General features: G+C 36.8%; 2 protein-coding genes across 2 annotated transcripts; both read left to right on the plus strand.

Moving 5' to 3' along the window:
• On the plus strand, positions 1233–5977 carry LOC18601561 (cystathionine gamma-synthase 1, chloroplastic). Its single transcript, XM_007032541.2, has 11 exons — positions 1233–1818; positions 2192–2295; positions 2630–2703; positions 2826–2994; positions 3366–3425; positions 3535–3738; positions 3846–3932; positions 4224–4331; positions 4819–4914; positions 5034–5152; positions 5584–5977. The coding sequence occupies exons 1-11, from the start codon at positions 1338–1340 to the stop codon at positions 5705–5707; spliced, it is 1626 nt and encodes a 541-aa protein (XP_007032603.2). The 5' UTR covers positions 1233–1337; the 3' UTR covers positions 5708–5977.
• On the plus strand, positions 6558–9365 carry LOC18601562 (SPX domain-containing protein 4). The gene is made up of 3 exons (XM_018120380.1): positions 6558–7115; positions 8462–8627; positions 8709–9365. The coding sequence occupies exons 1-3, from the start codon at positions 6798–6800 to the stop codon at positions 9191–9193; spliced, it is 969 nt and encodes a 322-aa protein (XP_017975869.1). The 5' UTR covers positions 6558–6797; the 3' UTR covers positions 9194–9365.

Consider the following 20540-nt stretch of genomic DNA (forward strand, 5'->3'; position numbering starts at 1 on the left):
AAAGAAACACTCATTTCTTCTTCTTCCCTCCTTCGTTCCATTTACGAAACATTGTGTGGGCTGATAAGCAATAACCGACAATGTCACAATCCATTTCCCATCCTAATGTGTATTTCCATATTTGTTACCAAATTTTGTTTCACAATTATTAAATTATATATTCTTTTTATTCTATGGAAACAATTTATTTATATAAATATCATACACAAATTTCATTCGTAAAATTACAACACTTTTAACAAACAAATGATACTCTTTAGGACCATCACCTAAGCTTTAACACATATATACTTAAAAAAATGAATGCTAAGTTCAATGAGTTAATCAAATATTTTACCTTAGGTATAATACTTTAAAAAATTTTAAATTATTGAAAAAAATTTTAAATTATGTGAAAAAATTTAAATAAATTCTTCGTCTTTTATTTTAATTAAATTTTTATATTTTTAATTTAAGTCAAATAGACTCTTATAATTAACGATTAATCAATTATCATTAGTCTAAACACCACTTATAATTTTTATATCCACATGACGCTAATATGGTATTTAGGTTAAGAGTAAAAATATCATATAATTTCGTTATCATGTCACATTAGCATATCATATCATCATCTATTATGATATATCAATGTACAAAATAACATATGTTTTAACTAAAGATAGTTAGTAGAGACTTATTTGATTCAAAGTAAAAATATGAAAATTTAATTAAATATAATAAAAAATAATAATTTATTTAAAATTTTATGAATAATTTAAAAACTTTTTTAAATATTATGTCTTTAATTTATTATACATTTTATTAAACTAATCTTTCATCCTAATCTTATAAAGATCCCTCATCAACACTAATTTCATAGATGTACATGATTATGAGATAACATATATCTTTTTGATTTAGGAGAGCATCCTTTGTAGTCCGGCATAATTTGAAATCCTATCTATCTAATTGTAGAAAACACGGAGCAACTTTCAACTTTCGAGTCTTTCTATCTCAAACGCCCAAAAACTCCGGGGTAGGGTGGGGATATACTCCAAAAAAGGAAATGAAAAGGACAAGGAAAACACGCCTCGCTCCACCCAAGCAAAAAATTTCCAACCAGTCTATATCTGCCACGTAAGCAAAACTGAACTCCACAGAAACCTAACCCTAGTTAAAAAGATCACCGCTCCAACAACTTAAAAATTCCACAAAACGACAATCGAATTCGCGTATTTATTCAGTTAGAGGCCAGCGAAGGCGGACACGGGAGCCTCTTCGCATTTCAGAGAAGGCCCAGAAAAAGAGAGAGAGAGAGAGGAGAGAGCTGAAAAGGTGTCGTTTTTGCGTTAAAAATGGCCGTATCCTCCTGTTCGTGTCCTCCTTGGGTTTTTAATGCTTATTCTTCATTCGAGTGCCGTTCCGATCCCGATTTCTCCGGTGCACCGATCGGCGACAAGCCTCGGGTTCGGCCCAGCCGACGGGTAACGGCGGCATCATTTTGTACTGGAGGAATCGGCGGCGGGGGTTTGTCGTCTCTGATCTTTCGTTTCCCGCCAAACTTCGTTCGCCAGCTCAGCATCAAGGCTCGCCGCAACTGTAGCAACATCGGTGTTGCGCAAATAGTCGCGGCTTCGTGGTCGAACAGTCCCGCCTCAGGTTCCCCTTCCTCAGCGGCGGCTGCTGCTCAGGCAGCCACAGCCGCCACCGTCCACGTTTCTGATGACGTGGCGGTTGTACAAGGTTGTAATGACAACGGTAGTGTACAGATTGGGGGTTCAGATAATTCAACGACATCCTTTTTGAGCTCCGATGGGAGCATCGCGGTTCATGCTGGTAAATAAACTAATTAATTTTAATTTTTAATTCCATCGAATTATTTTATTTATTTATGTTTTCTTTTAAAAAGTTTCTATTTTGAAGGAAAGGAAAGGATAGCGATATTTGTGGTTTTTATGGATTTATGTTTAGGAGATAATTAATAATTTAAAAATTACAGTAATATGTGGATATAATTTAAGATTCGTTTTATCCAGATTTGATGATTAATTAGTAATGATTTAATTATAATTTCCTAAAAATACGTTATTTTCTGTCATTAATCCTTACATTTACATGGAAAATAAGATTATGAAGCCTTTTCTTATTATTTGTTTAATAATTAAAAACTTAATGGATTTTGCGCTATCTTTTTTTTTTTTTCCTGCAGGTGAAAGATTAGGTCGGGGTATAGTTACTGATGCAATTACTACTCCAGTGGTTAATACTTCTGCTTACTTCTTTAAGAAAACTCAGGAGCTTATTGACTTCAAGGTATAATAATAATAAGAGCCTTAATGAATCGGTTGTCTTCATAGTTAATGTTTGCATTGATTTAATGGTTTACTTCTCAAGGTTTCTATTGAAATAAATATCTTGGTTCATTATATGTTAAATCGCCATAGTCAGAGTCAAAGATGAAATGTCACCTTTTTTTTTTTTTGGTGCATGAAATATCACCTTGTTAGTGTTTGCCAAAATACAATCTGAAAGATGTCTTATTTTTATTATTCTTATAAGGAGTGATGAAGTAATGAAATGTCTTAAAAGCATTTGATGGTTGACCTGGAGATTATATTGCATTAACATTTGTGTGATCTTGTCATAGGAGAAACGCCATAAAAGTTTTGAATATGGACGGTATGGAAATCCGACGACAGTGGTTGCAGAAGAGAAGATAAGGTCCGGTTGTCTCTCTTTTTTTCTCATTTTTAATAGTCTTTTTTGTTAAATTAAATGGCTTTTGCTTGTGTCTCGAATCTTTGTTGTTGAAACATTTTTAAGCTGATCTTTCTTTGTTTCAGTGCACTTGAGGGTGCTGAATCGACCCTAATTGTGGCATCTGGAATGTGCGTTAGCACAGTCATGCTGATGACATTGGTTCCTGCTGGTGGGCATATTGTGACAACAACAGATTGCTACCGGAAGACTAGGATATTCATCGAGACAATTCTGCCTAAAATGGGAATCTCAGTATGGCTTCAAATTTATTATTGTTAATCTTTTGGTAGGGTTTTGTATAATTTTCTATGGTGATCTAATCACCATAATGATAAGATTACCTAGGTGATTTGATCACCCTAAATAATTTCTAACAATAATATTGGTGCACCTACAGTAAGATAGTTTTTAGAGCAAAAGTTTACACCTGTCCCCATTATTTATTGGGTTTCCTTTTGTTATAAATGGGAAGTGCAGTTGCGATAATAATCGAATGCTGCTTGTAGCAAGTTCCAATGCTTGCCTTGCTTAAATGTTTATATTTCTAGTGTTATACGTGTTGCAATATCTTGAAAATTTGGTGTTATTTTCTAATTGAGTTTTGGTTGTCATCCAATGTGCAGGCTACTGTTATTGACCCTGCAGATGTGGATGGCTTGGAGGCTGCACTGAACAAGAATAAAGTCAGTAGCGTAGAAAGTGGTTCCATTGTTCTGCTAGATTTATTTTTTTATGTTTATTTTGGAAATGACAGTTCATCCTGAGTTGAAAGTGCATTATGATTCCATACAGGTTTCTCTTTTCTTTACTGAGTCTCCAACAAATCCGTTCCTCAGATGTGTTGACATAGAAAAAGTTTCAAAGCTGTGTCACAGCAAAGGAGTACTTGTCTGCATTGATGGTACCTTTGCTACACCTCTTAACCAGAAGGTGCTGGCCCTTGGTGCTGATCTTGTTTTGCACTCTGCAACAAAATTCATTGGGGGCCACAATGATGTAAGCACTTGCTCTTGTTAGTCTAGTCAGTTTGAAATAAGTTCTCCTTTCATGTGTGCATTATCATTAATTCAAGCAATAAACTAGGGTAATTCTTCTTGCTACAGGTTCTGGCTGGTTGTGTTAGTGGTTCTGAGAAGTTGATTACTGAAATTCGTACTTTGCATCATATTTTGGGCGGTACTCTCAACCCGGTTAGTTGTCCTGAATCTTGATTAAGCAGTTTCATGGTGTATTTCATCTCAAACTGTATGTATTTGTTTGTCTGCCTTGAGTAGATTTATTTGGTAATTCTAATCAGTTAAGAGGACTATATCGTTAGGTGGTATTAGTTGAACTTCTTGTCTAAGAAGAATGTGTTTTTTTGTTTCAAGAATGATGTTTTAATGACTTCCACCTTACTTTTCTGAAGATTTGCGCCCTAATTTTTCTCCATTGTAAGTTGCATGGTTCACAAAGTAATATGTTGTTTCTATGTTTAACAGAATGCTGCGTACCTGATCATCAGAGGCATGAAGACACTGCATCTTCGTGTACAGCAACAGAATTCAACAGCATTGAAGATGGCCAAAGTTTTAGAGGCTCATCCTAGGGTACAACTGACATTCCCTTATTCTATTCTTGTTTATGTATGTTTCATTTAATGCAACTCAATTTAAGAACCGGAACATGGTAAACTAAATAAAAAAGGGATGGGAATACTGAAATCAATTTAAAGTGTGCATGTGAGTTAAGTTGGGTGCTGTTGGATTTTAGTGTCTCAATGAACAATTCTTTCCATTATTTGGTTGTTCCCAACATTTGGTGTCATCCCTATGCATGTCTTGAACTTCCTGGAGAGGAATCTGGTTTATTTTCAAAGAATCTGATAGTGCATCTGGTTCCCGCTGGGAATATTTCCTCGATTGTTGGTATCATATGTTGTATTTGCATGGGATTACTGGTCGAGTGACCTTCATCAAGCTTTTGATGTCGTCATATTTTGAAACCATTCAGAATTCATTTGATTTATCATTTCTTACTTTTTCTAACTTTGGCCTTATTTTCGTAATCTTTTGGCGTATTAAATGTCAATGGTAGGTGAAACGCGTCTATTATCCGGGCTTGCCAAGTCATCCTGAACATGAAATTGCCAAGCTGCAAATGACCGGCTTTGGTGGTGTGGTCAGTTTTGAGGTTGGTATTATTTAACTACTTTAACCTTGTAACTGGAAATTCATCTTTAATCTGTGTTGTTCCATTTGGTGTAATTCATGCAAAAATTGCTCAAAATTAACATCTTCTAAATCATTCAGGTGGATGGAGATTTGATGACCACCATCAAGTTTGTTGATGCATTGAAGATACCATACATTGCCCCATCCTTTGGTGGATGTGAAAGCATTGTGGATCAGCCAGCTATAATGTCCTATTGGTATGGCATTATTTCTCTATACTTGTGTTCCGCACTGCTTGCGTTTATCTGTCTAGGCAACAGCTCAACCTTTGGACTGAGTTTTTATTGTTTGGATTTGGGGGAAGGGGATTTGAGCTCTGTATTTACTCTTTTAAGCAAGGGATCATGCATCAATTAATGAGTCAAATGCATGGGGTGCTTGTTGATAGATTGAGATCGAGGAGAGAAAAATGCAGTAACAGTAGGGGATTTAGAGAAAGATGCATGACATATAAAGCAATAAGAACATAATTGACCCTATATATCTAATGCACTATAAGCTTTGCTACTGTTATAGTAGTAAAAAAATGGGTAGATCCAAATTATTATCATGGTTAGCAGTGACAGTATGTTGTTGTTTGGGGGATGGTTCTGAAACTGCAGTAATCATTTTGTGCGTTATGAAACAGGGATCTTACTCAAGCTGAGAGGCGTAAGTATGGAATCGAGGATAACTTGGTCCGATTTAGCTTTGGAGTTGAAGACTTCGAAGATTTGAAGGCTGATATACTCCAGGCCCTGGAAACCATATAAAGGCGTGCATTCCCTGCCCTTATATATAAATTTTCCGACTCTTAGTTACAAACCTTGTGGTCTGGTCAAGTTATTTTGGTGTTTCAATTGGCATTGATCTCCAAAGTTTTCTGTTGTGTTTCAATTGGGCAGCTCATTGCTTGAATGAAGTAATGATCTCTTGAATAATTTGCAATTTTATTTAATGCTTGTTCTCAATGCGATGCGGATTTTGATGAAGTAATCAAAACTGAAAAAGAAAAAGCAAGCTCAAGGAGGAATTTCAGTTCATGGTATTGGTGTTGCTCCAACTGTCTGGCTTTGCAAAATGAATTGGTTGAGTCAAATTCCAACTAAGTTATTCAAGTCAAACCAAGTGGTAAAATTCAAGAAAATGTTCTTAGCAAAGGACCCAAGGTAATCAAGAAAGTGACACCCGCTCATTTTTTATAGAGATAATAAAAAAAACCAAGGAAAAGAACAACAATTTATTTTTTAAGAAAACTTTTGTTAATCATGTTTGGCCTGCAAATAATAATTATAATAATAATAATAATAATGGTAAATGAAAGAAATTAAAGAGAAAAAAAAAAAGAGTGTGTTGGTGCTTGATGCCTGACATTTGTCTTGAACTTTTTAGCTCTAAATCGTCCCATTCTCTCTCCAACATTTCTAACCATTAAATATNGAAAATGAAAGAAATTAAAGAGAAAAAAAAAAAGAGTGTGTTGGTGCTTGATGCCTGACATTTGTCTTGAACTTTTAACAAACAAACAAACAAACAAGCTCAAAAGAAAACTTAAAATCCTAAAGGTTTCCCTTTTTTCTTTGTAATAAAAAAATTGGCAAAAATGCAAAGAAAAAGACGACTTGATATTTAGAATTAGAAGCCAATTTAGTAAGTATTTACTATTTTTATTTATTTATCGTCATCTTTATCCATTTTCCATTATGAGATTCCAAATTCCTGCTTACCCTTCAAGATTCCCTCCCCTTTCTCATTTTCTCACCCCTCTACTTCACTTGAAACCAAGCATACTAAAACCCAAAGAATATCTTCATCGTGATTGTCCAAACAAACCCAAAAAAAAAAAAAAAAATCCAGTTTTCAATGAAATTCGGCAAAGAGTTCAAGGCCCATCTAGAGGAGACTCTACCCGAGTGGAGGGACAAGTTCCTATGCTACAAACCCTTGAAGAAACTCCTTAAAAACCTTCCTCAAACCCCGACCCTTGATCCTCATCTCCCACATGATCAACGACCCGTATTTGCTGACACCACCAACACTGCTGTTACGACCGTTGATCATGATCATCAACAGCCTCCGGTTGATTTGCAAGATTGGTTTGTGAGAATTCTGAATGAAGAGCTTGAAAAGTTCAATGATTTTTATGTTGATAAAGAAGAAGATTTCGTTATTCGCTTTCAGGTTCTTCCCTTTTTACTCTCTCTTTTATCTTCACCTTTTTTGGGTAGCCGTGACATTTCGTATTGCGAATGAGGAAATGAGTTATTGGGGTTTTCTTAATTTTTCCATTCAATGGGGAGTTTTTCTTTTGGGCTTTTTTTTTTTGGATTATTATGAGAATGAAGTTAAATTTTGCCTCTAGATGACATGAAGCGAAAATTAAGTAAACTTGCAGCAGTTAAGTTTTTTTTTTTTTTGCTTTATAGATTGTTAAGTTTCTGAAAATTTAGGAAGTGCAATACTACGGTAGTGGAAGCAAGTTTGAAGTGTCAATGAGAGTTGAGAAACCCTGATTGTTGGTATAGGTAAAATAGTGAGGATATGAGAGTTATAACTTCCAAGACAATGTTTCAATGCCCTTGGTTCCTCTGTGATATACTTGTCTTTTGAATTTGTGCTCAAAAGTTCCTATTTTGGCATGCAATTTATAAAGAAATTGTTCATGAATGATGAAACTTAATGCGAGCTTTAAAATTTTCAAGTAATATGGCATCAGGAATCAGTGCTGGATAGTGTGAATCAGATATCTCTGGGAGTTTATAACTAAATGATGTTGCTTGCATCTGAGTTCTGACATAAGTTTTTGTAACCTATCTATAATTTGAGTATTCACCTTCTGTTAAGCTGATAGGACAGGAATATTATTGGTATCTCATCATTATACAGATGTCTTAAAATGTTGTTACTCTTATAACAGTTTAATATTGTGTTTCATGAGCAGTTTACATAGGTAACATCGTCTCTCACAATGATTCTAAAGTGATTTAGTCCTCTGAAATCTACTCAAGTCATTAAAGAAACCTGAATTGGTCATTGTGCTTGATATGCCTTGACCTCAAGTTCATCTTTTGTTATTTAAGGTGGCTCTACCTGCTTATCGAACCGATTTTAACTCAATAAGCACTTCTTTCATCCCCACCCTCATCATGGTCTTCTTATTCCTGAAGTGTAAATCGCCAGTAAATCGTTTAGATCTGTTTTAATTTTCTTTTAATCAGAATGTGGTTTTTCCTTCTATGTTGTAGTTGTCATTTATCGCACCAAAACAAGGGTTTGAAGTCTGTGATCTAGTATATAAAAATCAGTGATCTTCTGTAATTGTTTCTAAGTAGTTTATTGAGTTCTTTTGGTTTAGGTTCTGGTGCTTGAGAATATGAATTTGTATAAGCATTGTTCTGTATGCCTTTTAGATGCCGAGTATAATAATCCCCTTCATTGGAGGCATGGACTGTTCAGTGTAGAGTTATGCGGATGCTCATTAATGTTTTATTTTGTAATTTTTTAGTTCAACTATAACTGTATAACAGGAGCTGAAGGAGAGAATTGAACAAATTAAGGAGAGCAGTGGAAAGGGTGGAGTTATTACATCGGAGAGTGAATTTAGTGAAGAAATGATGGATATTCGCAAGGATCTTGTCATAATTCATGGGGAGATGGTGCTTCTCAAAAATTACAGTTCCCTCAATTTTGCAGGTATAGTGGTTACATCATCAATTTCTTTCTACTATATGGATCTGTCAGTTTCTAAACCATTTCTACATTTCTGCTTAATAGGGCTTGTTAAAATTTTAAAGAAGTATGATAAACGAACAGGGGGACTGTTGCGACTACAGTTCACCCAACTTGTCCTTCGCCAGCCTTTCTTCACGACAGAATCTCTTACAAGGCTAGTCCATGAGTGTGAGGCAAATCTTGAGCTTCTCTTTCCACTGGAAGCAGAAGTCATTGAATCTACCACACAAGGAGAACCGAATTCACCATCAAATAACACTGCAAATCATTCGCTGGATGCTTCATCAACTCTGGGAGAGGGAACCTTGGATATATATCGTAGTACTCTGGCAGCAATGAAAGCAATACGTGGCCTTCAAAAGGCAAGCTCCACGTACAATCCATTATCATTCTCAGCTCTCCTTAAGAACCAGGATGGTGACAGTGGTGCTGTAACAGCAGAAAACTCTGCTTCAAACACTTCAGCCACTTTGCAAAAGGGCGAGGAGGCTGATAAAGAGGATGCGCAATCTGTGCAACATCGCTAGTTTTTCCTTTTTCTTGGCTACTTTTAGTTTTTATTTTTGTTTTATATGTTGGAACAACTGACAAATGAATAATGTGTTGGAAGCTGTGTTTTACAAATCAGTTTCACGTTATATAAGTTGGGTTAAAAATTAAGGTAGCGTTAATCTGAAAAAGATTTTTTGGAATGTTTTACATTGAGAAGTCTAGGGGAGTAGGGGGATTTTGGCTTTAGACCTTGACCTTCCCAATGTTGGCAAACAGTTGCTTGGTCAAATGCAATTTCGGTTGACATTTTCCAAGTGGTTCAAAGGTCCAAGCATGTGGATGTGTCATAGATTGCAGTTCAACGCATTAGAGGAGGTCTTAGGGTGTTTTGGAGTGTCGGCATATGAGGAAGTATTGTTGGGAGAGAACCCTCGCTTGGTAGCGCGAAACAGATGCAAGCTGCATAGCAGGAGTGCGTAACACTGGCCCCTGGGTGAGCCAGCTTGCACAGTGCTCAAGCAGATTACCTATGGGCAGCCCAGACGAGCTAGACTGCCTAGAAATCAGACCAGCTCACCACTGTAGCCCCTGTAATGGCTTGAACTACCTGAATTTGAAATGTTTCGCCTAAAATTGTCTTGTCCAGTCATTATGAATCTTGGGGGAAATTTTGATTATAAATAGCTCTTGTTAATTATTTATACAGCTAATGACTTAATGAATACAAGTTTTTCACTCTCAAATACTCTCTAGTTCTCTTTTCTCCTTTCTTTTCTTCAATCTTCTGCTGCATGCTTGTTTGATGGCCTAAGGCTTAGTGCTGTTGTGTGTGTGTGCGCTTGCTTGCTGACCAAAACCTTGTGCTGTTGTGTGGGTGTGTTGTGAGCCTGCTGACCAGAAGCCTTGTGCTGTTGTGTGTGTGTGTGTTGAGTGCTTGTTGGGCTGGAGCCTAGTGTTAAAGTAGGTGTGCTTGCATTGCATATTGCATATTGTGTGCTTATTGATCCTAGTGACCTTGAAGATTAGCTAGTAGGCATATCTTAGGTTGACTTGAGTTTCGGAACCGAGTTAAGGGATGAATCTAAGACAACACTGTTGGGTGGTCTAAAGAACCACCACGTGATAGGTGGTATCAAAGCAGTTGCAATCAGTTGCTAGACAGTTAGTTGTTGGGTTAATTGCGATCAGATTGCAAGCCATAGTTTGCAAGCTTTCTAGAAGGTGATCTGAGGTGAAAAAAATGACTACTAGTGGGTCAAGCTTGCTAGACCCAGTGCTCGAGGGAAGGGAAACTCGTGCCGGTCGGAGGGGTAAGTCTACCTCCCAAGACTTTATTTCTGCTCTCGACGCTAAGTTGTCCAGGGTGGAAGCGACAGTAGGCGAGATGCTAGTTCGCCTTGATGTGTAGGAGGAGCACATGGATGAGCTCAATGCTCAGGATGAGGAGCTCAAAGGGGAGGTCCAAGAAGTGGTGAGGGAGACCCTTGAGACTATGACAGAGAGAAACGCTCAGCTTGAGAACGTGTTGGATATCTTGAGGCGTGAAATGGAGGAATTGAGTGCAGAAGTCTGCACGACAAGAACCGAGGGTGGCTAGGGGGCTGCCACACAACTAGAGGTGAGGCTTGAAGTGCTTAAGTCGAGAGATTTCTGCGATCGGAGGGATGCCAAGGAAATTGATAACTTTCTCTGGGGGTTGGAGCAGTTCTTCAAGGCCACTGGTATTGCTACTGATGACCACCAGATCATCGCGACATCTATGTATTTGCGAGATACAACACTGCTTTGATGGAGGAGGTGGTGTGATGATAGCTTAAGAAAGCGCCGGTTCTCACATGGGCCAATTTCCATAGTGAGTTACGAAAACAGTTCTACCCGGAATATTAGAGCTGGCAATTCGTGTTTTTGTATCTTAAACGTGTCAGACACGATTAGACACGAAACACGTTAAAGTTAAACATGAACACGACATGAATACTATTTGTCTTAAATCTGAAACATGTACACATATACATTTAATAACCGCGTAACACGACATGATACGATTAACATTTTTGTTACACATGTCAATATATGACACGACACGATTAATAACACAATTAACACGTTTAACAAGATTACATAAAAATATTTACAATTAAATATAATTTTATTATTTAAATTTAAAATAAATAATTGTAAAAACAATTATAACAAAAAAAATAACAATAACATCAAATATAACAAAACAAAATTTAAAATTAAGGTTTGGGCATGGCATAATTACATTATTATCTTTACAAAATTTAAAAATCTTATTAAAATAATTGTTTAAAATTATTTAAGTAAGGCTAAAATAGTCTTTGATATTAATTTTTAACAAGTTGATAAACGTGTCATGTATATATGTTTAAACACGATAACACGATTAAATATGTTTATACGTTTAAACACAATAACATGATTAATTAAACGTGTATAAATGTGTTTTAAACGTGTTATTCGTGTTTGACACGTTAAGATATGAAAATTTTCGTGTTTTAAACGTGTTAGACCATATTAAACATGAAACACATTAAGATTCAACCCAAACCTGTTTAACCCCGTGTCTTCTCGTGTCATAGTAACATGTTGTATCTAAAATTGCTAGGTTTACGAAATATGCCACGGATGAGGCTAGGGGTAAGTTGCGTAGGTTGGTACAACGTGGGGAAATCCCGGAATATGTCAAAAAGTTCAGTGAGCTGGCTTTACAAGTGGGTGGTCTAGGGAAAAAAAAAGGCTCTTTTTACCTTCATGGACTGCTTGAAGCCATGGGCCAAGCAGGAACTGTAGAGATGGGGTGTAGGACCTCACTTGGGCTATGGTAGTGGCTGAGAGTTTGGTTGATTACTCCCGCTCGAACAAGGACAAGGTTGCACCAGCCAAGCAGCGGGATAAAGGCAAGGGCTGGGCAGACAAGGACAAGCAACCCAGGGACAAAGACAGTGGTGATGGCAAGCCACAACAATGGTGGAAAGACAAGTCTACATGGAAGGGAAAACATTATGAAAACAAGGAGGACAAGGCTAAGAGTTGCTTCCTGTGTGACAGCCCGCACTAGGTCAAGGATTGCCCTAAGCGCTCAAAGTTGGTGGCAATTGCCTCGAAGGAGGAACAATAACCAGTTGAGGCAGTTAAGTTGGGTTTAATGCTACTGAGAGTAGTGAATAAGATTGGCAACTGAGCCAAGTGGCTCATGTATGCAGATTTGGTTATGGCTAGTCAACATGTCGAGGCTTTAGTAGACATGGGTGTTTCCGACCTATTTGTGTCTGAACAAGGTGTCGCTATGTTAGGCATCAAGGCTGACAGTGTCGGAGGTTGGGTTAAGATCGTAAACTCTAAAAGGGTGTGCACTAAGGGAATTGCTAATGGGATAGATGTGCAACTAAGACAATGTCATGGGATTGAAGATATAGAGGTGATTCCGATGGACGACTATGAGGCAGTTATGGGATCAGATTTTTAGACAAAATTTAGGCCATGCTCGTGCCGCACAATGACTGTATATGTATCTTGGACCCAAGGGGGCAGTGTGTAGTGCCGATCAAACGAGGGCACACCGAACCGACCAAGATGTCGTTTACCATGTAATTGGCTAGAGGCGTGGGCAAGGGCGAGTAGACATTTGCTATTGTGTTGAGCCTGAAGGATACCTCAGGTAGTGTGATTGAGGCTTCGTTAGAAGTGCTTGAGGTGTTGGAGGAGTTTCGGGATGTGATGCCTCCTAAGCTGTCGAGCCACTTACCTCCCATCCGTGAAGTTGACCATCATATAGAGCTGGTGCCAAGGGCATAACCACCCGCTAGAGCATCGTATAGGATGGTCCTTCCCGAGTTGGCAAAATTAAGAAAACAGCTTAAAGAGCTTATCGATGCTGGGTTCATTAGGCAATCTAAGTCACCTTTCAATGCCTCGATTTTGTTCCAAAAGAAGCATAATGGTTCATTACGGCTATGCATTGACTATAGAGCTTTGAACAAGCTGACGGTCAAGAACAAATACCTCATTCCACTCATAGCTGATTTATTGTATTAGTTGGGCAATGCTAGTTGGTTCTCTAAACTGGATTTGCGGTTCGGATATTACCAAGTTAGGGTAGCGACAAGGGATATAGCTAAAATTGCTTGTGTCACTCAGTATTGATCCTATGAGTTCTTAGTTATGTCGTTCGGATTAACGAATGGCTCAACAACGTTTTGCACTTTGATGAACAAGGTACTACAACTGTTTCTTGATAAATTTGTAGTAGTTTACCTTGATGATATTGTTGTCTATAAGCATACTTTGCATGACCATGTTGAACACTTGAGATTGGTTTTTGAAGCTCTTAGACAGCATGAGTTGTATGTTAAAAAGGAAAAGTGCTGTTTCAAGTTGTATGAGGTGCCATTTCTAAGGCACATTGTGGGGGATGGGAAGATCCAGATGGACCCGTCAAAGGTTAGTGCTATCCAAGAGTAGGAGCTACCCACCAAGGTGAAAGAGTTGAGGTCTTTCTTAGGGTTGGTCAACTACTATAGAAGGTTCATTGGGGGACATTTGGCCATCGTCGCACCACTTACAAACATACTGAAGAAAGGTAAAGTGTGGGTATGGGATTCAGTGAGCCAGCAGACTTTTGATTAGTTAAAACGAGTAGTGTGTGAGCAACTGATACTGGGGTTACCGGACCATGCACTATCGTATGAGGTGCACATAGATGCCAGCGACTTTGCCATCGGAGTGGTACTAATGCAAGCTGGGTAGCCTATTGCTTATGAGAGTCGAACGCTGAATGATACCGAGCTGCGGTATACAGTTCAGAAGAAGAAGATGTTGGCAGTGGTCCATTGCTTATGAACATGGAGGCATTATTTGCTAGGGGCTCAGTTTGTGGTTTGGATCTATAATGTGGCCACGTTTTACTTCCAAAGTCAGAAAAAGTTAAGCCCGAAGTAGGCCAGATGGCAGGACTTCTTAGCCAAATTTGACTATGTGCTGGAATATAAGCCGAGCAGGGCTAATTTAGTGGCTATTGCATTGAGTCGGAAGGCCACACTAGCTGCCATCAGTGAGGTGTGAGCAAAACTGTTGTAGCTCATCCGGGAAGGCATGACACACGACCCTACCGCATAGTCTATATTGAAGCATTCCAAGGCAGGCAAGACCAAACAGTTTTGGGTGAGTGACGGGTTAGTTTAGGGCAATAGACTCTATGTGCCATAGCACAGGGGCTTGCGGAAACTACTGCTGAAGGAGTGCCATGACAATCGCTGGGCAGGGTATCTAGGGGTAAACCGGACTCTAGCATTACTAAGTGCCGACTACTACTGGCCTAGAATAGAGGATGATGTTGAAGGCTACATCCGAACTTACTTAGTGTGCCAGCAAGACAAGGTTAAATAGCAAAGGCTTAGAGGACTACTCAACCCATTGCTAGTCCTAGAGAAACCTTGGGATAGTGTAAGTATGGATTTCATCATGGGGTTACCTAAGGCTGATGAGTTCAACAATATTTTGGTGGTGGTAGACAGGTTTTGTAAGTACACTACCTTCATACTGACTATGAAAGAATGTCTTGCATAAGAAGCTGCCAAGCTGTTCTTGAAACATGTAGTGAAGTATTAAGGGGTGCCACAAACTATAATCAGTGATGGGGATAGCTAGTTCATCGGGAAGTTTTAGACATAGTTGTTTAGATTACTAGGGTCAGAACATTATTTTTCCACCGTAACCACCCGTAGACTAATGGGTAGACAGAACGATTGAATGCCCTATTGGAACTCTATTTGAGGCACTTCATGCGGGGCACACAGATCAACTAGCCAAGGTGGCTCGACATGGCCAGTTTTCGCATAACCTGTAATGTAGTGAGTTTACTGGCCAGAGTCTGTTTGAGGTTGTGATAGGGTAGTAGCCGCACATGCCCAGTGCTATTGCTATAGGCTATACCGGTCTAGCACCAACTGCCTACAAAACTGCCAAGGGCTGGGAAGAGCAACGTGACTTAGCTCAGGCTTATCTCCACCAGGCTGCCAAGAGGGCAAAGAAGTGGGCAGATCAGATTAGACGGGAGGCTCACTTCAGCGTGGGGGATATGATGATGGTCAAGTTGCATTTGGTCTTGAAGAACAAAGGCTTGCATAAAGGCAACATATGATAGAGAGGTTGAAGAGGTGTTGGCTGATAGGGTACTCAGACGATAACACTAAATGCCCTAACATCAGTACCTTGTGAAGTGGAAGGGACTGCTTGAGAGTGAAGCTAGTTGGGAGTTTACGGAAGACTTATGGCAGTTCCAAGATCAAATCGACACCTTCCACATGGCAGCGAGGACGCTGCCAACTTAGGTGGGGGTGGGTGTCATAGACCGTAGTTCAGAGCATTAGAGGACGTCCTAGGGTGTTTAGGAGTGCCGGCATATGAGGGAGTATTGCTGAGAGAGAACCCCTGCTTGGTAGCGTGAGACAGATGCAAGCTACCTAATAGGAGCGCACAACTCTGGCCCTTGGGCGAGCCAGCTTGCATAGCGCCCAGGCAGACTACCTATGGGCTACCCAGACAAGACAGACTACCCACAAACCAAACCAGCCCACCACTGTAGCCCTTGTAATGGCCTGAACTGCCTGAATTTGAAATGTCTTGCCTAAAACTATCTTGTTAAGCCATTTTGAATCTTAGGGGGAATTTTGACTATATATAGCTCTTGTAAATTATTTGTACAACTGATGACTTAAGGAATACAAGTTTTTCACTCTCAAATACTCTCTAGGTCTCTTTTTTCCTCTTTTTTTCTTCAATCTTCTGCTGCATGCTTGTTTATTGGCCTAAGGCTTAGTGTTGCTGTGTGTGTGCTTGCTTGCTGACTAGAAACCTTGTGTTGTTGTGTGGGTGTGCTGTGAGCCTGCTGACTGAAAGCTTCGTGCTGCTTTGTTTGTGTGTGCTAAGTGTTTGCTGGGCTGGAGCCTAGTGTTAAGGTGGGTGTGCTTGCATTGCATATTGCATATTACGTGCTTCTTAGTCCTCGTGACCTTGAAGATCAGTTGATAGGCATATCTTAGGCTGACTTAGGTTCTAGAACTGAGCTAAGGGTTGAATCTAAGGTCGCATGGTTGGGTGGTCGAAAGAACCACCACGTGACAGATGGGTGTTCTAGTTGATTTTGCTATATCCATAATTTTTTTTTTGTTTGATAAGCCAAGGCATTTCATTAATACAATCAAAGAAAATTAGAAATTCTCTCCTCAGTATGAGAAGGGAACAACCTCATTCACACCCTGTCCTCAAAAGTCACATAAGAACTATAGATTGTCCAAAAGACCACAAAAATCCACATGTATGAAATAGACTCCCAAATCCACAAATGCCTCCATGTTTCATCCCTCCTTCAATCTTGGCTTGGAAGTGGGGGCTAGCCATATGTATTTCTGTTGTTAATCATTTAATCGGTTGTCAATGATTCCATTGCTAACTACTTGTTGAGTAGTGATTCTTTTGTAATTGTATAATGGATTTGCCCTAACTAGGTTCTTTATGCTACTAAATTTTTTTATCAATTAAGCTAAAGATTTACCGTGGCATTATCAGTGATGGAGAAATAAAATTCACTTTTCAGAAAAAAAAAATCATTTAATTGATTGAGAAGGATGATCAATGTAATCAAGTTTATGAATTTTCTTCAGCTCCATGATAAGACACCTTTCCCTTTTCTCAAAATGAATTTTCTTCCCTCCCCTTTCCTTCTTTTTAGTTTGGGTAAAATACTCTTGTTCTTCTAAGTTTTGATCAAAATTATACAAAGGTCCATTAGTTTTCGAAATGGACACTTCGTCCAAAAAAATATTTTTGTTGGACACGTAAGGTCCAACCATTAGTATTTCCGTCAACTTGCTAATGTAGCAAGGGTAAAAAGATAATTTTACCCTTGATTAATTTTTAGAATTACTATGATATAATTTTATTATTTTTTAGTTTTTTATTAATAAAAAAAAGCTCCCCCTAGTGCCCCCTTTCTTGGGGAGTTAGGAAGCACTGATTGGTGCTCTTTTTTTTTTTAATTTTTAAAAAATGATAATAACTTTTAAAATTAATAAAAAAAGAAAAGGCATTTTAGTCTTTTCTTAATCTCTATTAATGATATTTGTATTTTTGTGGCGGAGTGTTTATTTTGAAAACTAATAGACTCATTCAGAATTTTGACTACAACTTAGAGGGTGGAGGTATTTTACTTTTTTAATTTTCAAGCCCCCAAAATGAATGATGCTGCTAATGGTAAAACGTGTCAACTTATCATCAAATGAACAAAGGAAAGCTTATTACACATGCTCGACATAACAATTTCTTAGTAATTATAGACTAATATTGATTACCTATAATATCAATTTCCAGTCCACAGAATTATTTTCATCTTGGCTTTTGCTTCCCTAGAAGAACAGTTTCTAGTTAAGAGAATTATACGCATCTTGTCTTTTGCTTAAATTTTCAATTACTCATCCATTGGCATCATGATTAGTTTGTAAAAATGAATAGTTATTCCGTAAGAATAGAATAAGATATAAATGGAATTGAATAAGGCAGAAATTGCTATTATGATTTATTTTAATATTTGGTTGGTAACAATAACTTTGAAATAACTAAAGAATAAATAATAAAATAACAAGACTACTCTTTATTGTGATAAAATTTATTTCATCAAAAACAAAAATACCCTTTTATATAATTTAATAAAATTTATGCCAAAATACAAAATTAAGCAAAATTTTTCATTTTTGATCATTCAATTTTCATTTTCATTAAAGCTTTAAAATTTCAATAATTTAATAATTCATTATTAAAATATTAGTATACTTTTCTATTTTTTCTTTATTTGTATTTTTCATTTTTGTTAATTTATAATTTTCATTAAAAATTTAATAATTTAAATATTAATATTTTATTTATAATTTAAATATTATTATGATTAAAATATTATTTTTTATAATTTATAATTAAAAATATAATTTTTTATTTAAAATTTTTTTTCCTTCCTTCTTCTTCGTTGGTTGGCCATTAGAGATGTGGTTGGTGTAATGGAACACCGATCTGGAGCATCATGTAGTCAGATTTGGCCACTATGGTGCTAAATCGGTGCATCCCTCAACATCGCCATTGCCATTGTCACTACCTTTAAGATATTGATACCTTTAAGGAAGGTATCCCCATATGTGCAGCTTAAAACATAGAAAATACTTTTTTCTTAAACCCAATTTGATGCCAAAACACTTGGATAAGTCAAAAGCAAAGGCAAAAGAGTTTTTAACATGAATAATTGAAGTTTAAAACTCATTTAAACAAGTTCAAAACTCATTCAAGCAATTTTGATCATTTTTATTATTTCAAAGCTATAATCACTTTAAAACTAATAAAGCTAACAATGACATATTGCTCATAAGAAACAATGTACCTATGCTATAATTTGTCAAATTTTGGCTATCCAAGAATCCATGAAGAATTTGAGAGAAGCAGTTTATTTTCTTAGAATTAAGATCTGCAGAGATAGATCTAGGAGATTGATTGGACTTTCCTTAACCATATACAAAGATAAGATGCTAAAGAGGTTTAGTGTGAAGGAAACCAAGAGGGATACTAGCCTATGCCACATGACACATATATATATATATATATATATATATATATATATATATATATATTAAAGGACATGTGTCTTATGACACAAGAAGAAATAAATAAAATAGGTAAGAGTTCATATGTCATAATAATTGGATCCATCATGTATGCAATGTTATGTACAAGGCCGTATGTATCTTATACTCTAAGTGTCACGAGTAGATACCAAAATAATACAAGTGAATGTCAATGGATAACAATGAAGAACATTCTTAAGTACTTAAGAAGAACTAAAAAAATCCTTTTGGTTCATGAAGGTGTTGAACTTTAAGTAAGGGGTTACAGTGATGCTTACTTTCAATTTAACACAGATGGTAACTGATTGCAAGGTGGATATACATATATATTCACTCTAAATGGCGGTGCAATTGGTTGGAAGAGTTCCAAATAAGAAACAATTATGGAATTTAAAACAAAAGCTGAATAGATCTCAACATTTGAGGTGCAAAGAGACAATTTGGATTAAGATGTTCATCACTAATTTGGTGAAATATTCTTAGCATTATTGAACCAATATCCCTATATTCCGACAACAATGGAGCCATTGTGCAAGTAAAGGAACCAACGTCTCACAACAATCCAAAGACAATCCAAACAAGATATGTTCCCTAGAAGCCAATCGACTTGGATGTATAGCTACATTGAAATCGATATATGCATTATGTTTAATAAATGGTATTCTTTATTTATGAGTTTATACAATTAATGTTATTTACTTACAAAAAAATACCTTACAAAAGAAATTATAAAGTGTTATAATTATGAAATCCTTATTGCATTAAAGCATCATCCATAAATTGTTCTTAATCAATACTTTCTGCAAATAGGATATTGAAAGTCAAGACCCCAACACATGTTACGTTTCTTTCTTATGGAGTAAGCAATTTGTTTCATAAATCGAAGTACGGGATACTTAAACAATCATGTGGATGCCTATTAAATGAATAAATTCACTAAACATTACCCATCGTGAGAACTCCATTGGGTAGTTTCCTTAAGTGTGTATAGAAACATAATCGAGTTATTTTATGTGTGGATATCTATAATTTGATGCAATCTTATGTAGTCCTAGCCAAAGATGTACAATGAGAGGATATTGGGTATAAGATAAAGCACATGAAGATAAAAGAATGATAAATAAAGGATATATCACCGGCCCTAAGTGATTTTAAGGAGAATATCTCATTGCTTCTTAACATGTTTTAAGGCAAGAAAATCTTTGGTCAAGGTAGAACGAAGATTTGGGAAAGTGATCTTTTGAATTTCATTAAAGAGTTAACAATCAACTTTAAGAGCTAAAATGATAAAGACATATATAGGGTAAATGTTGTTTGATGAAAGATCTAATTACACTACTAGAATGAGTAAAGAAAGAAAGATTGAGTCAAATCATATTGACTCTTCTTAACATTTGGGTGCACTAGATGTCAATTTTGATTTATAAATATGAATTGATACATTTAGAATTGATGATGAATATGAAAAAATTTGGTTCATCTAATTTTATTTGACTTTAGGAGAAGGGTCACATATTTTAATAGTGACAAAGTGAGAAATTTAAATAGAGAATTAAGGACTTATTGCAAAGAACTTTGGAACTTTAATGATTTAATTGAGGGGTCAATTAAATTGGAACAATATTATAAATAAGTATAAAAATTATGCAAATCCTAGTAGGGTTAAAGGTTATGTAATTGCCTATGAATAATAGTC

The sequence above is a fragment of the Theobroma cacao genome, chromosome 4 (genome assembly GCF_000208745.1).
Source record: "Theobroma cacao cultivar B97-61/B2 chromosome 4, Criollo_cocoa_genome_V2, whole genome shotgun sequence".
NCBI classification, from domain to species: Eukaryota; Viridiplantae; Streptophyta; class Magnoliopsida; order Malvales; family Malvaceae; genus Theobroma; species Theobroma cacao.